The 20,166-nt window shown below is 38.7% G+C and overlaps 3 protein-coding genes across 3 annotated transcripts; 2 read left to right on the top strand and 1 right to left on the bottom strand.

The window, feature by feature from the left end:
* Positions 1–8: 8 nt before the first annotated feature.
* On the top strand, positions 9–6,655 carry LOC131974961 (mucin-2-like). Its single transcript, XM_059337470.1, has 5 exons — positions 9–973; positions 1,056–1,210; positions 2,798–2,867; positions 2,957–3,158; positions 4,504–6,655. The coding sequence occupies exons 1-5, from the start codon at positions 15–17 to the stop codon at positions 4,984–4,986; spliced, it is 1,869 nt and encodes a 622-aa protein (XP_059193453.1). The 5' UTR covers positions 9–14; the 3' UTR covers positions 4,987–6,655.
* Positions 6,656–13,607: 6,952 nt separating this feature from the next.
* On the bottom strand, positions 13,608–15,722 carry LOC131975035 (uncharacterized). Its single transcript, XM_059337564.1, has one exon. The coding sequence runs from the start codon at positions 15,631–15,633 to the stop codon at positions 13,675–13,677; it is 1,959 nt and encodes a 652-aa protein (XP_059193547.1). The 5' UTR covers positions 15,634–15,722; the 3' UTR covers positions 13,608–13,674.
* A 299-nt stretch (positions 15,723–16,021) lies between these two features.
* On the top strand, positions 16,022–17,907 carry LOC131974391 (uncharacterized). Its single transcript, XM_059336681.1, has 2 exons — positions 16,022–16,349; positions 16,847–17,907. The coding sequence occupies exons 1-2, from the start codon at positions 16,022–16,024 to the stop codon at positions 17,905–17,907; spliced, it is 1,389 nt and encodes a 462-aa protein (XP_059192664.1).
* Positions 17,908–20,166: the final 2,259 nt, after the last annotated feature.

Below are 20,166 nucleotides of genomic sequence, written 5' to 3' on the forward strand. Positions count from 1 at the left end.
CCAGTGAAACTCTTATGATTTCAAACAGCGAACCAGCAGTAACACACGGCCAGACGTCAGCAGCTACCGGTCAAGTTTCAGGCACGACGTTTCGGTATCTGCTCGCTGAAAGTCAGTCCCATTTGACATTAGCGTCATCACGTACACAATATCAGCATCAAGTCAGTGATGAGTTGTTGGAAGAGCCTGATAACATCCATGCTGTGTCTGGAGCCAGTCAAATCACAGAGACGTCAAACCGTCCAGTGGGTGAACCATTTGGTTTTCTCAAGTGGGTTTCATCTTCTCCGACTCCAACACAGAGTCCTGTAACACAAACTATGACGGGACGCTCTGGTTCAGTTACCCAGTCTTCTGCTTTACGAGCTAAAACTCACGAGACGGTTACAAAAAGTCAGTTTTACCAGTCAAACAATGAGCAAACCTCGACTCTGACTTCTCCAACTGAACTCGAGCACCAAGATCAGCAGCAGAAAACACACCCACACGTCTCACAAGTATCTCAGTCTGATCCTCAACAAGGATTTACTCAAAGTTTTTTTCCGAAGTTCCACCTGGAGCTATCAACGATCCACTATTATCTCCCATCCACACAACCTCCGCCTTCTTCAGTTACAAAGCCTCAACATTCCCAAATTCACGGTCAACTTTCACCCGCAAAACCAACTTCAACCGCGTCTACACTTCCTCAAACATCTTCAACACGACATCCACTGCAGACAGAAACCTTTCCACTCAGACACAGAAACCCTCTTAAAATCCAGCCTTCAATCTCGACCATCCACCAGACCTCTAATCCTTCAACGCTGGACCCACATACTCCTGTTGTCCATCAGGTCAACGCGTCCGATCAGCTCAACACGAGCCAACAGGGCGACCCAGTTCAGTCAGCTAAATCAGCCAATGACACGGAGCTCACCGAGTGGCTGAAGAGGAACACCTCCCAGTCACCTATGACCAGCAATGATCCAAGGTAGGTCAAAATAAATATTATCAAGATGATTTTTGTACAAAAAAGCAGCAGATTTAATTGAGTTTTGTGTTCCGTGCTCCAGAGTAACGCAGCAGGCTCCGTCATGGCTGCCTGTGCTGGAGAAACACGACATCCCCATCGTGGTGGGAGTGGGCGTGTCGCTGGCCTTCATCTTCATCTCTGTTACCTTCTATTCAGTGTTTCAGAAGAACGAGCCTGCACCGACATGCCGAGCAGGTCAGAGATCCTCAACTGCATCAAATGCCAACATGATTTCACATTCTGAGCATGGTAAACTGATTCTTCAAGGAATAGTTTGACATTTTGGGTGATTATTATCATATTTGCTTCAGGACGGAGAGTTAGATAAGTACAGAGGCATCTCAATATATTAGAATATGATGTGATAGATATGAATAGAATATGATAGAATATGAAAAGTCCATTTCCAGTAGTTCAAGTCAAACAGCCCCAACCAAGTATTGAGTTCATATAGATGGATATACTTTTCAGAGGCCAACATGTCCATATTAAACATGTTTTTTTGGAATATTCAAAATTTTTTGAGACACTGTATTTTAGGTCTTCATCAAATGTAAGCCATAATCATTATAATTAGAGAAGAAATTAAATAATTTAAGACATGACATGTTTCATTCTGTGTGTAATGGATCTTTATGTGTTATTTCCACTTTTTGAATTTAATTACCGTCATAAAAAAAAGTTTTCTATGATATTCTAATTTATTGAGATGCACCTGTAGTGTATGCCACTATCATGTCTCTGTTAGCAGGTAACCTCACTGTCTTTAGACATTAAGGTCTGTTCACAGATTTTGTCGGTCATCTGTGTTATTTGTTGATGTTCATTTGTACATTGCTGTGAAAATGAATTTTCCTCTGGGAACAATAAATCTAATCTAATCTTGTGACTCCAAAGGAAGCTGCACAAAGTCTTTAATTTAATTTACAACTTTATCAATTGTAAAATTAACAAATGAATAAATACTACAAGTGTGTCCCTTGTGAAGGGACCAGACCTTCCTGACCAGACCTGTGACGTGTTCGTACTAGAATGTTTGGTGAACCTCAGAAATGTTGGAGCACAAAATTGAATTGAATTAACCCTTCGATGCACAACATGGGTCAAAAATGACCCTCATTCATATCAACTTATTTTATGATTGAATATTCCAAGTATTCTTTAAATATCTTGTTTTTGACAACGAAAGATCATTATTTCCATTTTTCCTCTCATACTTTCTGAAGAAAAAAAGTTTTTGTATTATTACATAGCTAACTACTTGGCTAAGTAGCTTGCTAAGCTAACTACTTAGCCAAGAAGTTAGCTAAGTAGTTAGCTTAGCAAGCTACTTAGCTAAATACTTAGCCAAGAAGTTAGCTAAGTAGTTAGCTTAGCAAGCTACTTAGCTAAAAAAGTGGATATGGGTCATTTTTCACCCATGTTGTGCATTAGAAGAGTAGTGACACAAAAAGGCATTTTATTAAAAAAATTAATTAAGGAAAACATAAAATTAGGATGTATGATGATCAAAAACCAAACTAATTGAGGAAAACCATGAACACTGAATGATGAAAATAATTTATTGCAAAGATATTATAGAACATAAAAACTCTGTCAACATGGGTCACTTTAGACCCATGTTGTGCATCAAAGGGTTAAATATATATATATATATATATATATATATATATATATATATATATATATAGTGGTGTAAATCTTCTCCCAACCAGAAAGCAAATAAAGCATATTTACCCAAATTTCAAACTATTCCCATTAAAAATGAAATGTACTTGACAGCTCAGAGGAATCTCGGTGTCCCCGTACGACACAATGAACGTCGAGCTGCAGGACGTACGTACGAAAACAGGTAAATAACACCATTATACAGGACACACAGACATGCACAAGTCTTTGTAAAAGATGCATGAAAACCATAGTGGCGTGTTTCCTGCACAGAGCTTTTGAAGACGATGACTGTGTGGCAGTGATCGAGCAGAGCCCCAACACAGCAGACACCCGAGCCAGACCTCCAGGGCCGAGCCTGGTCACGGTGCAGATGGAGCCCACGTTTGAGGATCTTCAGGAGGACACACCGCCCGCTCTGGACAACCACTCCGTCACCGTGGAGACTCATCCTGAGCCCATTCTTGACACAAAGGTGAGATGACACAGAAACACACAAGCGTCACATGGTGAAAATTTGTCTATAGGGATATTATTTTTTTTGTCTGACCTTTAGAATTAACCCTCTATGGTACAGTGTTGCCCTCAGGCAACATACCCATTTTTGGCCTGTCAGATTTTTACAATGCATGTTTTTGAGTGATGCGATACTTTAAAAAAGAGGGAAGGGAATAGGGAACCAATAGCAATGCTTTAATGTGTCACATGATCTCTAGGAGGCCATATTAAAACCCTATTTTGCAGACTTTTCCAAAGGAAACAGCTTTGCCATTTTGTGCCACAAAAAAATCACTCAAAACGTCATTTCCTGGCCCTTTTCCATGTGGAAAAAATATATTCCTACCGATAGGTGAGAAAACCTTCATTTTTGGTAGTTTCATAAACTTAGACTGTTCAAGACATTCATTTCAGTGGGTTGTTGGTTCAGGCAACATTCAGTTAAAAAATGTCCTTTTATAATGTTTTTAAATTTAAAATGTTATGTATTGTACCCTGTTGAAGCTACTGAATCTTGTACACATATTTATGAAATAAATTATGTTAAAATTAATTTTAAAAACTTTCTTTTTCACTTGTGCACCGTTATGGTACAATGTTGCCTACGGGCAACAAACCCCAAAAACTTACAAAAAAAAAAATGTAAAAAAGAATTATAACATTTCTTCAGATTATCTTTATTTGGTCTATTTCAAGACAAAAAAAATGTTTTTTTCATAATGTGTACCATAAAGGGTTAAATGATCATTAATGGGTACAATAGGCTAGGGATTCCCAAAGTGTGGTGCGTGGACCCCCAGGGGTGCACTAGCTGCTGCTAGGGGGTGCGTGAGATGAAAAATCTAATGGTGGTCTGATAATTACACAGGGTTGTGTTTTAGCTCCACGCTCATTCAAACTTGCTGCAATTTTTGTTCTACGCGGCTCAAAATATTATAACATTTTCCCAACTTATCTGCTTTCTGTCTCTGATCCTGAGCCTGTCATCATCCTCTTTGCTCTTAAAAGTGGAAGCTTGTGCAAAACTTTGTTGCATTTTATTGAAACTGTGTTTCAGATTAATTCAAATGTGACCACATTGTTGTGATCGTGATTCTTTTATTATATGAGTGTTCTGGTCATTTGAGCATGAATTAACATGCCGCCTTTAATATGGCTATAAAAAAGCTTATTGCATTTTGGGTTTTTTTGAAGGTGTTGGGGATTGGGGGTGCGTCAACCTGGTTGGGACATAGAAGGGGGTGCACGGCTAAAAAGGTTTGGGAACCGCTGCCATAGAGGGTTAAATGATCATTTTTATCCTTATTATCTTTATACTTCAGATCGATCCCTCTCTGGAGGAGGAGAAAGGCTGCAGTTTGTCTCAGCCCAGCATCCAGCTGCAGTGTGCCGAGGACTGGACCAGTAACCGAGGAGACAACTGCTGCAGCCCGGGCCAGGACGCCCTGCCTCCCCCGTCATCCTTACCCTCCCGCTCTCCTTCCCCCTCTCCTCCGTCCAGACGTGAGGAGGCCGTACGCTCCTCGTTAACCCTGCAGAGCGGCGAGGCGTGTGTAGCACCCATCCACCACAGCCTCAGCATCTCCCACGGCAACCCTCCCCTGCTCCTCTCCCACCACGTCTCCTTGGGCCTCACTACGGTGGCGGTGGATGTCCATTTTTACCCAGCAGCCACTGCATCGATGGCAGTAGGTTCTAACACTCATATCAACTCAGTCTCGACATCAACGTCAGTGTTCAGTCCCCCGCTAGTCACCAGTCAGGAGAACGACCAATCCACTGCCAGGTTTCACCAGAGTAAGTAGCTCAAAGTAAGGCAGAAAGTCCAAGACATCCTCATATTATAATTGTAATTCCTTTTTTTATATAGTACCTTTGAAAGTGCTTTGACATAACTCAAAAAGCATTGTAACAATAGAAGGCAAAGTTAAGACAAAATCAAGAGAAATGTAAGGTAATGAAGAGAAGACAGGTGAAACACAGGGACAACATGGCTATAAAAATAAATATACAATTTAAAAAAAAATATTTAAAATTATGAAAAGTATCCCAAAGACGACTTCAGATGAAAAACACCAACCCGAGTTCATTATAAGGCATCAAGGAGGAAAAAAGAGGGATTTAGGATGCGAACTACAACAGGATTAGAAGTTGCAAAATGTATTATTTTACTTTATGAATTACATTTTCTATTTACATTTTTTTTCTTAATTAATTATATTTTAGAGTTTTACAGGAGGAGAAAAGAGGGATTTAGGATGAGAACTAGAACAGGATTAGAACTTGGAAAATGTGTTATTTTATTTTATCAATTACATTTTTTATTTTATTTCTTTTTTTGTCATTTGATTATATTTTGTAATTTTACAGGAGGAGAATATAGGGATTTAGGATGAGAACTAGAACAGGATTAGAACTGAGAAAATGTATTATTTTATTTTATTAATACATTTTTTTATTTTAATTCTTTTTTTTCTTATTAAGTTATATTTTATAATTTTTCAGGAGGAGAAAAAAGGAATTTACAAGTGATTTTCAATATTTCATACTGCGGAAGTTGAACAGGATTTTTTATTTTAAAGTGTATTTAGAGGAGATGGAGCCTGAAGGCAATTAGTTTATCTTGGCATAAAGACTGGAGGCAGAAGAAAACAGTTAGCCTGGCTCTTGAAGTTTAACTCACCTTAAAATAAAAAATATATCTTCTATATCTTTGTTTAAACAGAAATGTAAAAACAGTCCATTTGTGGCTTCAGAGGGAGTTGTAACGTAACAATTTCTTGCAGAATCAGCATCTCAAAAGCATTTGTCAACAAGAGATTTGATTGAATTGCAAAATTCGCCATAAAATAACTATTTATTCTGTTTTCTACAGTTCTGTAGTTAACACATGGACATGAGAGATATTGGTCTTCTCATGTAACTCGAATGTGCATCTTTCCCAAAATGTTGAACTTTTCCTTCAAAAAGTGAAACTATGGTACTATGGAGTGACATATTCTGTATTAGCATCCACACCTTTCTGTGAATGTTTCCTTTATAGCTTTAGCCCAGCACCTTCTGTACCTGTTACATTCATTAAAGTCACAGTTTGACTGGAGTACAGGCTACTTTTGAATACAACTACTTGTTTTTATTTCTTCAGTTACTTTATTTCACTATTGAAAATGAAAGAGAAAATGTACACGTGTAGTATACATTTTTATTATTAGTTGTATATGAATCACATGTTTCATTCTGGTGCATTTGTGTTAGTGGTTATGGTTTAGTTCAAGTGCAGTAATTCTTCAATGTGTGTTTAACATTATTAACTTCTTTAGTTAAACAGCCAAGGATACTTTACTTTGTCACAAATTACTGATTTTTTTGTTCTGTTTCAGTGACCTGCTCATTGTCTCATATCAAGCTACTTGACTGTTAACACCTTTTTGAAACCAAAGGAGGGTAAGAGGGGCTGTATCAATAAACATTTAGACAATACAACCAAAGTTTTTAGTGGTATTTTTGCATTTAACTCACACGTTGCCTGTGAACCTTATTTACATAAAGTTTGTCTTCAAGTTGTTGCACCTCAGCAAAACATTTGACCATAACCCAACCTTATCACACCATATCCTGTTACATCAGGATTATGATTTTCTTTATTAGTGCCACAACGGGGGCAATTTCAAGAATTACAGCACAAAGTGGATAGCAAAAAACAATAAATAGTAAACAGCAGTATAAACTAGAAATATAAGAGGTATTAGCAATAAACAAGTAAAAAAATATAAAGTATTAACAATTTACAGTATTAACAAGTAGAAATATAAAAAGTATTAACAATATCAACAATGACTACATTTACATGTCTAAGAAGTGCACAACATATTTTTTTATTTATTACATAATGTATTATAATTGCTTAGATTTTTTTAGTTATTAGCTTATTTATTAAGTTTAAAACTAACAAACAACTTTCATATTTAAAGGAGAATGTTCTTCTTCAGATTGAGGTTAAATTTGAAAGGTTGTGTATCTTATTCTAGGGGCCTTGCCACTCCAAATGAATCGGGATATTGACTTATCCCATTCACTAAATTGGTTATCAGGGATTTGAATAGGTAAAGACTGAAATAAGTATAGTAATCTAGGCAAAATATTAGTTTTTATTGTCCTTATTCTGTTACCAAATCAAGGGATGGAGAGGTCCATGTATTCAAATCCTCTTTTATCTTTGAGGTAATATGTTTATAGTTGTCAGTGTATAGTTGGGATATGTCTTTAGTTAGTGTCACACCAAAGTATTTAATAGACATAGAGTCCCAGTTAAACTTGTATTCATTTTTAAGGTCCGATGTTGGAATAAAATTAAACACTAAAGCTTGTGTTTTATCAATGTTAAGGGTGTAGCCTGACATGGCACCATACATCTGCAGCAAGTCCATTAGTCTGGGAACCCCAGACTCTGGGTTTTTAGGCTGTTTTTAGACTGTTTTTAGGCGAAAATGCATATTTTGTTCTCTGTACCCCTTATTGTGAAACCTTCTAGTCCTAAGTCCTGCCTTATTGCTTGAGCAAGCGGCTCGATGAATAGACTGAAGAGCCCTGGACTGGCCGGACAGCCCTGGTGGTAACCTCTATATAAGTGTTTGGTTTTAGACAGACTTCCATTAACTTTAATTCTGGCCAGAGGAGATGTGTACAACGCTTTAATACTTTTGATAAACATCTCGTGAAAACCAGATCTTTCCATAACATTATAAAGAAACTCCCACCCCACTCAATCAAACGCTTTTTGCGCATCCAAGCTGAGTAGGATAGCACTGAGTTTTTGTCTTTTTATGTATTCAATTATGTGGAGAGTCTTCCTTATGCAGTCCTGAATAAACCCACACTGGTCTTCATCTATCAATAAGGGCATCATCTCCTCCATTCTTTTGGTTAAAATAGCTGCGTATATTTTATAATCCTGATTCAAAACACTAATGGGTCTATATGACCCACATTCTTTTAGATCCTTACCCTCTTTTGGGATTACTGAAATTGTTGCCTCCCTCCAAGAAGGGGGGTTACTCCCTCCCTAAATGTTTAGTTGGAGCTCTTATGTAACATAGGTAGTAATTGCTACATATACCAGTCTCCTAGGAATCTGTCGGTCCCTGGAGACTTGAAGGACTTCAAGGAGGAGATCGCCTTATCTATTTCTTCAATTGATATTTCCCATTAATTTGTCGTTGTGCAGTTTACCCAGTGTGGGCAAGTCCAACTGGTTCAGAAAGTCTTCAACCTTACAGGAATCAAATGATGCGGGCTGAGTATACAGAGACTAATAAAAATGTTCAAATGCTTTTTGTATCCCCTCTAGTTCAGGAGCAGGGCCGGTTATTCCTACAGGCCACCAAGGCGGCTGCCTAGGGCGCCAAATTGGCAGGGGGCGCCCCTTGTGGCGCCCTTAAGCATACATCTTTGTTTTAACAACATTGATTAACGAAACATTTTTTAAAATGCATGGGCCATAAAACCTTCATTGAATTAAATGAACATGCCCCAGCCCATATTTCGAATGAAAATGTAATATTATATTATATAAAATATGATATGTTTTTTTATTTATTTATTCGTATTTTCAATTCAGTTGTTGTTGGTAAAGTTCCAAAGTTTCTAAAAATAAAAATGTTCTGAGACCATTACCTTGCTTGTAGTTCATGTATCAAATATTAGTGTACAGCATAATACATATAACATAGTGTACCTATATCAGAATGAATACATGGAATGGATGTGGTTCGGGGGGGGCGCAAAATCTCAATATCGCCTAGGGCAGCCAATGGGCTAGAACCGGCCCTGTTCAGGAGTAATCTTTTTGGAAATAGGATCTCTTATTTTATATACTGCATTTGCAGATTGCTGTTTTCTCAGCCTCCAAGATAGCAGCTTGGAGGCTTTTGAGCCTGCCTCATAATATCTCTGTTTAGTGAATCTGAGCTTTTTCTCAATTTCTACACTATAGATCTCATCTATTTCCTGTTTAATTTGTCTCATCTGTAGGAGTAGTTGTGGGTCTTGACTTTTGCTATGTTGTTGTTCAAGATCCGAAAGCTGTTTTTGTAGATCAAGCAATCTTTGGGCCTTCATCTTTTTAACTAGAGCAGTTTCTGATATTATTTTACCCCGCAGGACTGCTTTGGCTGCGTCCCACAATATCACTGGATTCACGCTTCCATTGTCATTAACCTCTAAGTAGGCTTGTAATTCGTTTTTCATTCTCTCCTTAAACCCAGAATTATTTAACATACTTATATTCAATCTCCATGTTGTTGATTTTGGTCTACTGTCCTGATGTAGTTTTAAGTAAACAGTGGAGTGATCTGATAGATCTCTTGGATTTATCTCGCGCTCAAGTTTGTTTTTTTAGTGGGCGGTTTTTGTCAGTAAGGGGGCGAGCCTGGGCAGGCATGCCAATCACCATTGTACCGAATATGATTGGTTGAGCGACTTCGCTGATTTGACAGCAAGGTACGGCAGCTCCACTAGGACAAACGGGACAAATCTCACAGCCCTGAATGCCTGAATAACATGGATTGTGTTTTGGTGCTATATATTGCCTTGACTTGAAAGTTTGCAAAATGTCACACAGAGCAATGTACTTCAATATGCTTGTCTGAGCGCTGTCTTTTGTTTCCTCCATCGTTGACATTCATCTGATAAACCAGGATACAGATCCACATTATCTACCTGTATTTTCAAATACACCATGCTTATGAATAAAAAATAACCTTATTACAATAATAGATTTAGATTAAGGGACACTATGTGTATCAGGCCTTCAGTTTGTGTTTCTGTTGTACGTCTAAAGTCTGATAATAGTCCTGTTGATGTCATCGTGATGTCAACAGGGTTAAATGGAGAGTCTGAACTACAAACTATGATGTATAGTTCGGAGGCTTAAGTGGGAAAATATGTTTTTGTTTGTTTTGACACAGAAGTGGTAATTGAGTGTTTAACAGTGAAAGTGTCATTGAGAGAGTAGCAGACAGGTGGCGTTCTTCACATCCTATTCCTTCAAACAAACAGGTTTTTTTTACTTGTTGTAGAAGTGCTACTCCTTGATGTAAGTCAGAATAGTTATTATGGAATAATTTTGGTTCAATGCATGGGTCAACGATATTGCCTTGACCTTGGCACCCTCCCTGCTGTGGGTAGCAGGTGATCTTTGCTGGTTGGGTTTCCACGTAGCAAAGTAACCTATTAATAAATGTTATGAAACTAAAATATACACTACCGGTCAAAAGTTTTAGAACTCCCCAATTTTTCCATTTTTTATTGAAATTCAAGTAGTTCAAGTCAAATGAACAGCTTGAAAGGGTACAAAGGTAAGTGGTGAACTGCCAGAGGTAAATAAAAAAAGGTAAGCTTAACCAAAACTGGAAAATAATGTACATTTCAGAATTATACAAGTAGGCCTTTTTTCAGGGAACAAGAAGTGGATTAACAACTTAACTCTATGGAGTCTTGGGCTATTTTGTCCATTTTTTTATTCTTTTCATGTCTTTGTAAGTCATTTTGTGTCTTTTGGGGTCTTTTTTTGTCATTTTGTGTATTTTTTTTGGTAATTTTGTGTCTTTTTTTAGTTCTTTAGTTCAACATAAAATGTGATTTTGAATCTTTTTTTATTTTCAAAACACTATAATGCTCAATAAAGAATTTTTAATGTTGCAAATGTGCATTAATTTCAGAGTACACTGAGACATTAAACTGCATCATTTTCAATTAAATTCTGGAAAAGTTGGTGTGTTCTAAAACTTTTGACCAGTAGTGTACATTAAATAATAACAAAACATATCACTACTACCCTAGGGTACATATCACAACTACTATTTCATGTTATCTTAATCTAAACTGTTACAGGTCACTAATATGTGCTTACATTGTCAAAATGCTACAAGATGACAAAACTATAAACAGCTAAAAAAAATGTTTGTTTGTTGGATAGTCTGTACTACAGACTATCCAACAAACAAACATATAAGCTATTGCCTACATTGACACACTACAGACTCTGTAGTGTGTCAATGTAGGCAATAGCTTATATTTTTTCCTGCATGAATGCTCAAGCATGTATTGAGCAAGTTTAAGTTTTTTTTTAAATAATTTAATAAATTATGTTTATAATTTTCAGGGACAAATAGGCTAATTACATTTAGAATATGAGCAAAACATTTTTATCAAAATAAAAAGATCCAAGTTACAAAAATCAGAGCGTTTTATCAGATTAATGTCAACGATGGAGGAAACAAAAGACAGCGCTCAGACAAACAAATTGAAGTACATTGCTCTGTGTGACATTTTGCAAACTTTCAAGTCAAGGCAATATATAGCACCAAATCACAACCCATGTTCTTCAGGCATTCAGGGCTGTGAGATTTGTCCCGTTTATCCTAGTGGAGTTGTCGTACCTTGCTGTCTAATCAGCGAAGTCGCTCAACCAATCATATTCGGTACAATGGTGATTGGCATGCCCGCCCCCTTACTGACAAAAACCGCCCACTAAAAAAACTCACTCGAGTGCGGGCAGGTGAAAGTGTCGCGAGCACAGTCTATGGTCGCGAGCGAGCAGAGGAGAGCGGACCCGCGCACGTGCAAAGCGTGTTTTCCTCCTCGCAGGCTGCTATATTGCTCTAGGGCAGGGATTCCCAAAGTGTGGTGCATGCACCCCTGGGGGTGCACCAGCTGCTGCTCGGGGGTGCGTGATATGAAAAATGTAATGGCGGTCTGATAATTACACAATTACATTTTTTCCCCCACAATAAAGACAATTTCACAGTGAGGTATTAGTACTTAAGTACATAGTATGTATATATATATATTTGTGTGTGTGTGTGTGTTTACCTTACCTCGGATGAACTGGTCCATAAAACATCAGCAAAATCTCGTATTCCATTATTGACTTTTTTCATTTTTTCTGTGCAGAAGTGGTTGAATTTGTCAAGAAATTAAGAATGAGGAAATAAGTCATTTCATAACAGTATACTCCAAACTAAACTACTCTAAAAGTCAGAAATACTTCAAAATAAACACAATATTAGGTTATTCTGCCTATGTGGTTTATTGATTATACATTTTATGGTCTGTTTGTGACAAAATGCAGCAAACATGTCTGCCATTTTTTCAAGATGGCCGCTATTTCAGGAGAGAGGAATCATGTCGTGGGAGAGAATAAAAGTGAGTAAAAAAACCTAAAAATGTTTAGAACTTTGTTAGGGATTAATAAAAAATAGCAATAATCACATTATGACTTTTAGCAAGAATGCAGCTTGGACACATTTATAAAACACATTTATATGCCAGGCACAGCACACAGAAATAAGAAGTATCAAAAGAAAGGACATACTGATAACGCTTTGCACATCGCCACATAATTTGAGGGCAAGCAGATAAAAAACTGAAGCACTCTTTGTGCTCCAATTCAAGGCCACGGGCCCAGGGGCCCAGGTGGAGATTGATACTGACGAACACTAGACAAGATACAATAGTGTGCTGTTAGCTTCTTTCCTCACAGGGCGGTGACCGGAAGCTGAAGCACCAAGAGGCTAGGACTAGCCTGCGTGCCTACGTAATGGGCGGGCCGAGTCTAAACCATGGTGCTACCCCAACAGTTTTTGACCAATCAGATAGTTGCACATTCATATTATAAAACTCTGTGTAAAAGTAAGTTAGGCATCCTTTTCTGGGAGGTGGTTACAGCTAACAGCTTTGCAGCCTGTGATTTCTCAACAGAGAAGGTCTATGTACATCATTTACTCGTTCATTATTGTCTTAAATAAATAGGCAAAAGGATTTTACTCTCCTCTCATCTGTTCTGCAAAAAAACGAACTCTAACATCTTCAAATTAACTTTCTTCTGTTGATTCTTGTTTTTCAAACATCATAATTCCAACCCTCCTCCTTTATCCGGGCTTGGGACCGGCGAAAGTGACCCAAAAGAGACACTCTGGCGGAGTTATTGGGGTTTTTGTTTTTGTTTTTTGGGGTGGGGGTGGGATTTTTTTTTTTTTTTTTTTGGGTGGGGGGGATTTTTTTTTTTTTTGCTTGAGTTTTTTTTTTTTTGGTTTTGAAAAAAGTTATGATCATCTGTAATTATTGATGTTGTGATGTTGTTGTAGTTATTGTTGTTATTGTTGATGTTGTTCTTGGTGTTTTTTTAATGTGTTAGTCTGCTGTTAAACTTCAGACTTACGGGAGAAACCGGAGAACCCCGGAGAAAACCCAAAAGTTATGATGATCTGTTGTTATTGATGTTGTGATGTTGTTGTTTGCACATCACACAAGCCTCTTCACTGTCCATTTTTCATCTTAAAACCTATTTTTATTCCTTGGCTTTTAACCACTCATGAGACTCTGCTCTTGTTTTTAGTGTTTTATGGTTTGCTTTTATTCATTGTTTTTTTTTTGTCTTTTAAAAAGCAATGAATCATGTTTATGTACAGCACTTTGTTGTGGCTGTAGTTGTTTTAAAGTGCTGTACAAATAAAGTTGGGTCGAGTTGAGTTGAGTTGGGCCACAAAAGGCTCAGAAACTGCATGAAGCCTGGAGAAGTCGTCCTGTGCTTTCTGCAGAGACAGGAACAATCTGTGCTTTTCCTCCAATGTCTCCATCTGTACGGTCAAAGCTTCCTTGAGCTCGACACGATACTTCTCACTCCTGGTCCTTTGTTTTTCCAGAGCAGAGGTGAGCTGATCCACTCTCTGCTGCAGCTCTGAGGTTTTTGTCCTGTCCTGGTTCAAGGCATCTTCAGCTTCTGCCTGGCTTTTCTTGCTCTCTGACAGCTGATCTTTGAGCGCGTCTGCCATGCACTGGAGCTTCGTGATGGTGACCTGATTCTCAGAGATCACGTCATTGTTCTTGGACATCATCCCTTGGTGTTGCTCAGAGAGAGAGCTGTGTTTGGATGTTATGGTGCTGTAGTCTTTCTCCATAATGCTGAATTTAGCTTTGATGTCTGCATTCTCCTTCCTGAGAGTCTGCAGGTCGTACATCAGATCATCCATCTTGTCAAAGCGCTCCCTTTCACTTTCCAGTGTTGACTTGAGGAATTTTTCAGAGGTCTGGCTCTTTTCCAAAGCCAGAGTCTCTTCAGAGAGCTCGTCCTCCAGGAGCTGGATCTTTTTAGATGCTCTGGAGAAGCGAGCCTTTTCTTTCTTAACCGCCTCCTCAAGTCTGTTTCGAGCCTCTCTGTCTTCCTGAAGCTGTTTCTTGTCAAGCTGCCGCTCACTTAAAGCTGCCTCAAGTTCACTTTGCAGCCTTTTGTTGTCAGAAGTAAGTTGTTGCTTCTCATGAGTCAGACGGTCCAGTTCTTCTGCTTGCTTCTGCTGCTGGGAGACAGCAGCCTTATAGTCGCTCTGGAGTGAACAGTTTTTTGCCCGTTCCTGTTTGAGGTCTGAGGCCGACTGATTCACTTTCTCCTCAAGTGACGACAAAATGTTGTCTTTGGTTTCAATCTCACTGTGAAGATTCTGCAGATTGAAGTGGAGGGATTTAATCTCATTGTCTCTCTCCAGACGTTCCTCCTGCAGCTCGATGAGGCGCTCTTTTAGTGCCGTGATTTCAGCACAGTTAACTTTCTCCATCTCTGTGATTTCTTTTTTGTGCTGGCAAGACGATGCCTCCAGATCCTCCTTGAGCTTCTCAATCTGCTTCTTGTCCTCCTCGAGCGCAGCTGTCATTTCACTCATTGTGACTTTCATCTTGGCTTTGCTCCGTTGTTGCTCTTTCTGTGACTTCTTGAGTTCAGTCACTTGTCCCCTCATGTACTCCATTTCAACACGAAGGCTGTTTCTTTTAGCTTTCTCCTCCTTCATAACCTTTGCAAGAGCGTCGTTTTCTCTTTGCGCTTGCTTCCGGGCTTTTTTCTCTTGAGCCTTAGCAGCTTTTTCCTTCTTCAAGGCCTCTTCAAGTTCAGCGTTGGCTCTTCTCTCCTCTTTGAGGGCTTTCTGAAGACCAGCTGACTTCTTTGATCTCTCATATTCCTCTTCCGCTTGTTGTCCATCTGCAGTCTTTTTAATGTTATCTCTTGAAATATGTGGATTATCACTGATCTTATTTCTTACTTCATTGAAGGGAGTGGAGCGGTCACTTTTTCTGCTGCTGCAGCCAGAGCGATAACTTTCTCTGCTGCTGTAGCCGGAGCGGTAACTTTCTCTGCTGCTGTAGCCGGAGCGGTAACTTTCTCTGCTGCTGTAGCCGGAGCGGTAACTTTCTCTGCTGCTGCAGCCAGAGCGATAACTTTCTCTGCTGCTGCAGACGGAGGGCTCCTCCTGAACCTTCACTATTGTTTTCTCCTCAATGATCTCCTCGTTAATTTCCTCCTCAATCTCGTCTCCAATAGAGAAGTGTTTAGAGGGACGATTCTTCTGGAGCCTTGAAGAGTCCAGGAACTCCATGGAGGAGGGTCCTGGTCTAGCTTTCCTCATTTTGTTGTCTTGAAAAAATGACTACTTTACTGATAAAGTGGCTTAATGTAAAACTTAATATAAAACCTGGTTGTTTATAGTCCAACACGAACTAAAAATAAAAGCTAAATGCCCTCTATGGATTAGTGTCACTGACGTGAATTATGACATCACAGAATCCTTGCTTTGATGTGTCCTCGTAAACATTCTAAATTCCATTTAAAGGGCCAGTACACCAAAATTCCTCAAAAAAAGGCGAAAAGCCTTCTTTGCCCTTTTCCTCTTGCTATATACTGTATTCACCCTATTCTGCGCGTCAACAAGGGGGCGCCATTTTGTTTCCGTTTTGTGTTCGAACTTCCGGTTGAGCAACGCTGTCTATTCACATTACGGTGGCTAACAGCTTAAGATGACCAGCATTATTTGTTCCGTGCGGGGCTGTCACAATAATTGGAGAAAAAGACGGGCGTCCCTGCAACAAATGTGTTTTGAACACGGGAAAACCAGGGCTGAATGTTGTGGGGCAACATTTAACCTTTATCCTCCACCATCCACTGATGAGGCCCGGCGTATGTGGCTGAAGGCGCTAAATCTGAAGAAGCCTCCGAAAAAACCCTACATTTGTTCCTTTCATTTTGTGGATGGCAGACCATCAGCCCAACACCCATACCCCGAGAAGTGGTTGGGATATGTTCCTCCGGCGAAAAAGGCTCGTCGGATGCTTGTGAGGCTCCAAGGTAAGATGACATTTTGCCAGCGCTAACAATATCGCTAGTCGTTAGCCAGCTAGCTGCTAGCGTCTAATGAGTATAATCAGCAAATGCTATCGTCTGTTAGCAGTTGTCTGACGTTAATGATTGCTACGAGATTTATTGATGCAAGTTCCGAGTAACGTTTCCTCACAGTTAGTCCAGACACACTGAGAATAGTAGCCTACGAAATTGTACAGAGCATTGCTGTGGGCAGACTGAAAATTTCTCGTTTATTGCTTGTTTGAAGCCTTTGGGATGCTGCCATGGGGAAAATATTCAGTATAAAATTCTCATTTATTCAGATGTGCAGATATCATAGGCTACACCCGTAACTATGCCTTGATTTGACCTCAATACATGAACAGCATTACAACATAGAATTAGGTCGAGGCTTTATAATTTCCAGGACTGGCTATGTTGAAAGTCAGCAAATTGATTAACCTTAGAGTTGATTATTTACTGGTGCTGTGTTATTTCTACAGAAACACCCTCAACCAGCTTTGCAAGCCACGAGACGGATGCGATGACTGATGTCATGAGTGATGAGATGACTGATGGGATGCCACACCGTGATGCTTCTACACAGTGGATCATGGAACATCACAACTATGCTGCTGACCCACTCCATTGTCCTCACCTCCATGACCAGGCAACACAGTGTCCCGAACAACATCAGGTACACACCGAACTTCTCCGGAATGATCGGCTGTCTTTACTGTACACTGGGTTGTCACTGGATGCATTTCAGGCTTTGGCCGACGAGCTGACAGCAGGATGCAGCATCTCTCAGCTACACCCCAAGGATAAGCTGTTGATGACCCTGATGAAGCTCCGACTGAACCTATTGCAGGACGACCTCGCAGAGAGGTTCAGAGTGTCTCAGTCTGTGGTCAGTAGGGTAATCTCTCAGTGGCTGGACCTCATGGAGGAGAAGATGAGGTGCTGTGTTCCATGGCTGCCCAGGGAGACGATCCAAGCAACAATGCCACAGTGCTTCAAGGAACATTATCCATCAACAACATGCATCATCGACTGTTCTGAGACCCCTCTTCAGAAGGCTCACAATCTTGACTCAAGAAGCGAGTCTTACAGTCATTACTATGGGCAAAATACCATAAAGTTCCTCATAGCTATTGCACCATGTGGATTAATAATGTTCATCTCGCCAGCATATGGTGGGAGATGCAGTGACAAGTTCATCACAGCCAACTCAGGGTTTCTGGAGTATCTGCGTCCAGGTGATGAGGTGATGGCTGACAGAGGATTTGTTATCCAAGATCTTCTGTTTGAACGTAAAGTCAAGCTCGTCCTGCCAGCTTTCACCAGAAGAGGCCTTCCTTTGTCTGAAGAAGACACCACCAACACGAGGCGCATAGCCAACGTCCGTGTGCACGTTGAGAGGGTTATTGGCCGCCTGAAGAACTACAGAATAGTCTCTCAAACAGTGCCCATTAACCTCGCCCCGAAATTTGATAAAATTCTTAGAGTCTGTGCAGGTCTATGTAATCTTCGTGGGGACATTATACAAGAAGATGAGGAATAGGATGTTCAATGTTTATAATGTATATAAGTTTAATCAGTTAAAATGTTGTTTCTATTGTTCATTTTTACAAATCTATACAAAACTTGAACATATTTAGTGTTCAAGTACAATGTTGTTTCTATTGTTCATTTTTACAAATCTATACAAAACTTGAACATATTTAGTATTCAAGTACAATGTTCTTTCTATTCATTTTTACAAATCTATACAAAACTTGAACATATTTAGTATTCAAGTACAATGTTGTTTCTATTGTTCATTTTTACAAATCTATACAAAACTTGAACATATTTAGTGTTCAAGTACAATGTTCTTTCTATTGTTCATTTTTACAAATCCATACAAAATTTCAACATATGTTGTTCAAGTACTGTAAGTAAATCCACCATAACTTTTGTCTGTGTCTACTTTGTTGACATGAAGCTAACAACACCTTATGACACCATGTACATGTACAACAACTTCTTCAAAATGATCACCTGAGTATGACTTTTACTGGACTCCCCCTGGACGTATAAGGCATGTACAGTTGAAACCAGAAGTTTACATACACTATATAAAAAGACACATATGCTTTTTTTTCTCACTGTCTGACATGAAATCAGACATCAATTTTCCTGTTTTAGGTCCGTTAGGATTACCAAAATTAATTCTATTTGCTAAATGCCAGAATATTGAGAAGGATTTTTTTAGACATTTTTTTATTACTTTCTTCAAAGTCAGAAGTTTACATACACTAACATTATTATGCCTTGAAAAAAATCTGGGAAAGCCCAGATGATGATGTCATGTCTTTGGAAGCTTCTAATGAGGTTTATTGACAACATTTGAGTTAATTCGAGACACCTGTGGATGTATTTTAAGGCACACCTGAAACACACTGCTTCTTTGTGTAACATCATGGGAAAGTCAAAAGATGTTACACAAAGAAGCAGTGTGTTTCAGGTGTGCCTTAAAATACATCCACAGGTGTGTCTTCAATTAACTCAAATGTTGTCAATAAACCTCATTAGAAGCTTCCAAAGACATGACATCATCATCTGGGCTTTCCCAGATTTTTTTCAAGGCATAATAATGTTAGTGTATGTAAACTTCTGACTTTGAAGAAAGTAATAAAAAAATTGTCTAAAGAAATCCTCTCATTATTCTGGCATTTAGCAAATAGAAATAATTTTGGTAATCCTAACGGACCTAAAACAGGAAAAGTGATTGTCTGATTTCATGTCAGACAGTGAGAAAAAAAAGCATATGTGTCTTTTTATATAGTGTATGTAAACTTCTGTAAGTGTAGGTGCTTACACAGGGATAAAACAGCAACAAATATGGATGAGCTCCTGGTGATAGTGTTTCTTACAGTCTAATGCTAATATGTGACGTACAGATTTTGTGAAAAGGAGCATTGCACAAGACTTGAATAAGTATTAAGTGTTATGTGTATAAAGAGTTTTTCCATGTTTACAACGCTATACAAAACTTTAACTGATATATGTATTGTAATACACAAATGTCTTTGTCAGAGAGGGTTAATAAACTTGACACATAATCAGCATTTGTTATTTTCTTTAATGTTTGAGTTAATGCTTTGACAGACTACTAAAAAATAAATTACATCAAAAAACAATGGGCATAAATAAGTACATTAATCCATAAGAACCCATGGTGACACCTGTTTAACAAACACTTTAAATCTGTTTAAATCTGCTTCGCATTTGATCGGAACACACCTTTGCAACAATCTAACAACATCTATATTGTTTTGTTAAAGTAATGGTGTCATCTGATATTTTAACCCATAAGAACCCGTGGTGACACCAGTGTAACAAACACTTTAAATCTTCTAGAATCTCTCATTCAGCTTTATGCTTGATATTAACTCATTAAATCCCTAAGCGACACATACTCAACACCCTGGTTTGGTGGTCGTGTGACTTTAACAAGAAGTGACATCTCCAAAATGTGGCTGTGACTGGAAACAGATATGTGAAATTTTTCAAAAAGCTTAATTCTTGTTTCTAGGCTAAGTTTAAATCAATTTAACAATTCTATTCCGTTAATAGGGTGTCCTTTATTGCATCTAACTTGTTCTGACCATATTTCTAGAACAAATTTAAGTCAAAATGTTGATAGGTTATGGAGATGCAAAAGAGAAAGGCAAATTTATGTCTCTGTTTTGTGTGTCTAGTTTTTTACTGTTTTAAAATAAGAAATATCATCAACATAAATACCATAAACGCCCATTGTAACGTATATGGCACATCA

This window comes from Centropristis striata, chromosome 7 (assembly GCF_030273125.1).
Source record: "Centropristis striata isolate RG_2023a ecotype Rhode Island chromosome 7, C.striata_1.0, whole genome shotgun sequence".
Lineage (NCBI taxonomy): Eukaryota > Metazoa > Chordata > Actinopteri > Perciformes > Serranidae > Centropristis > Centropristis striata.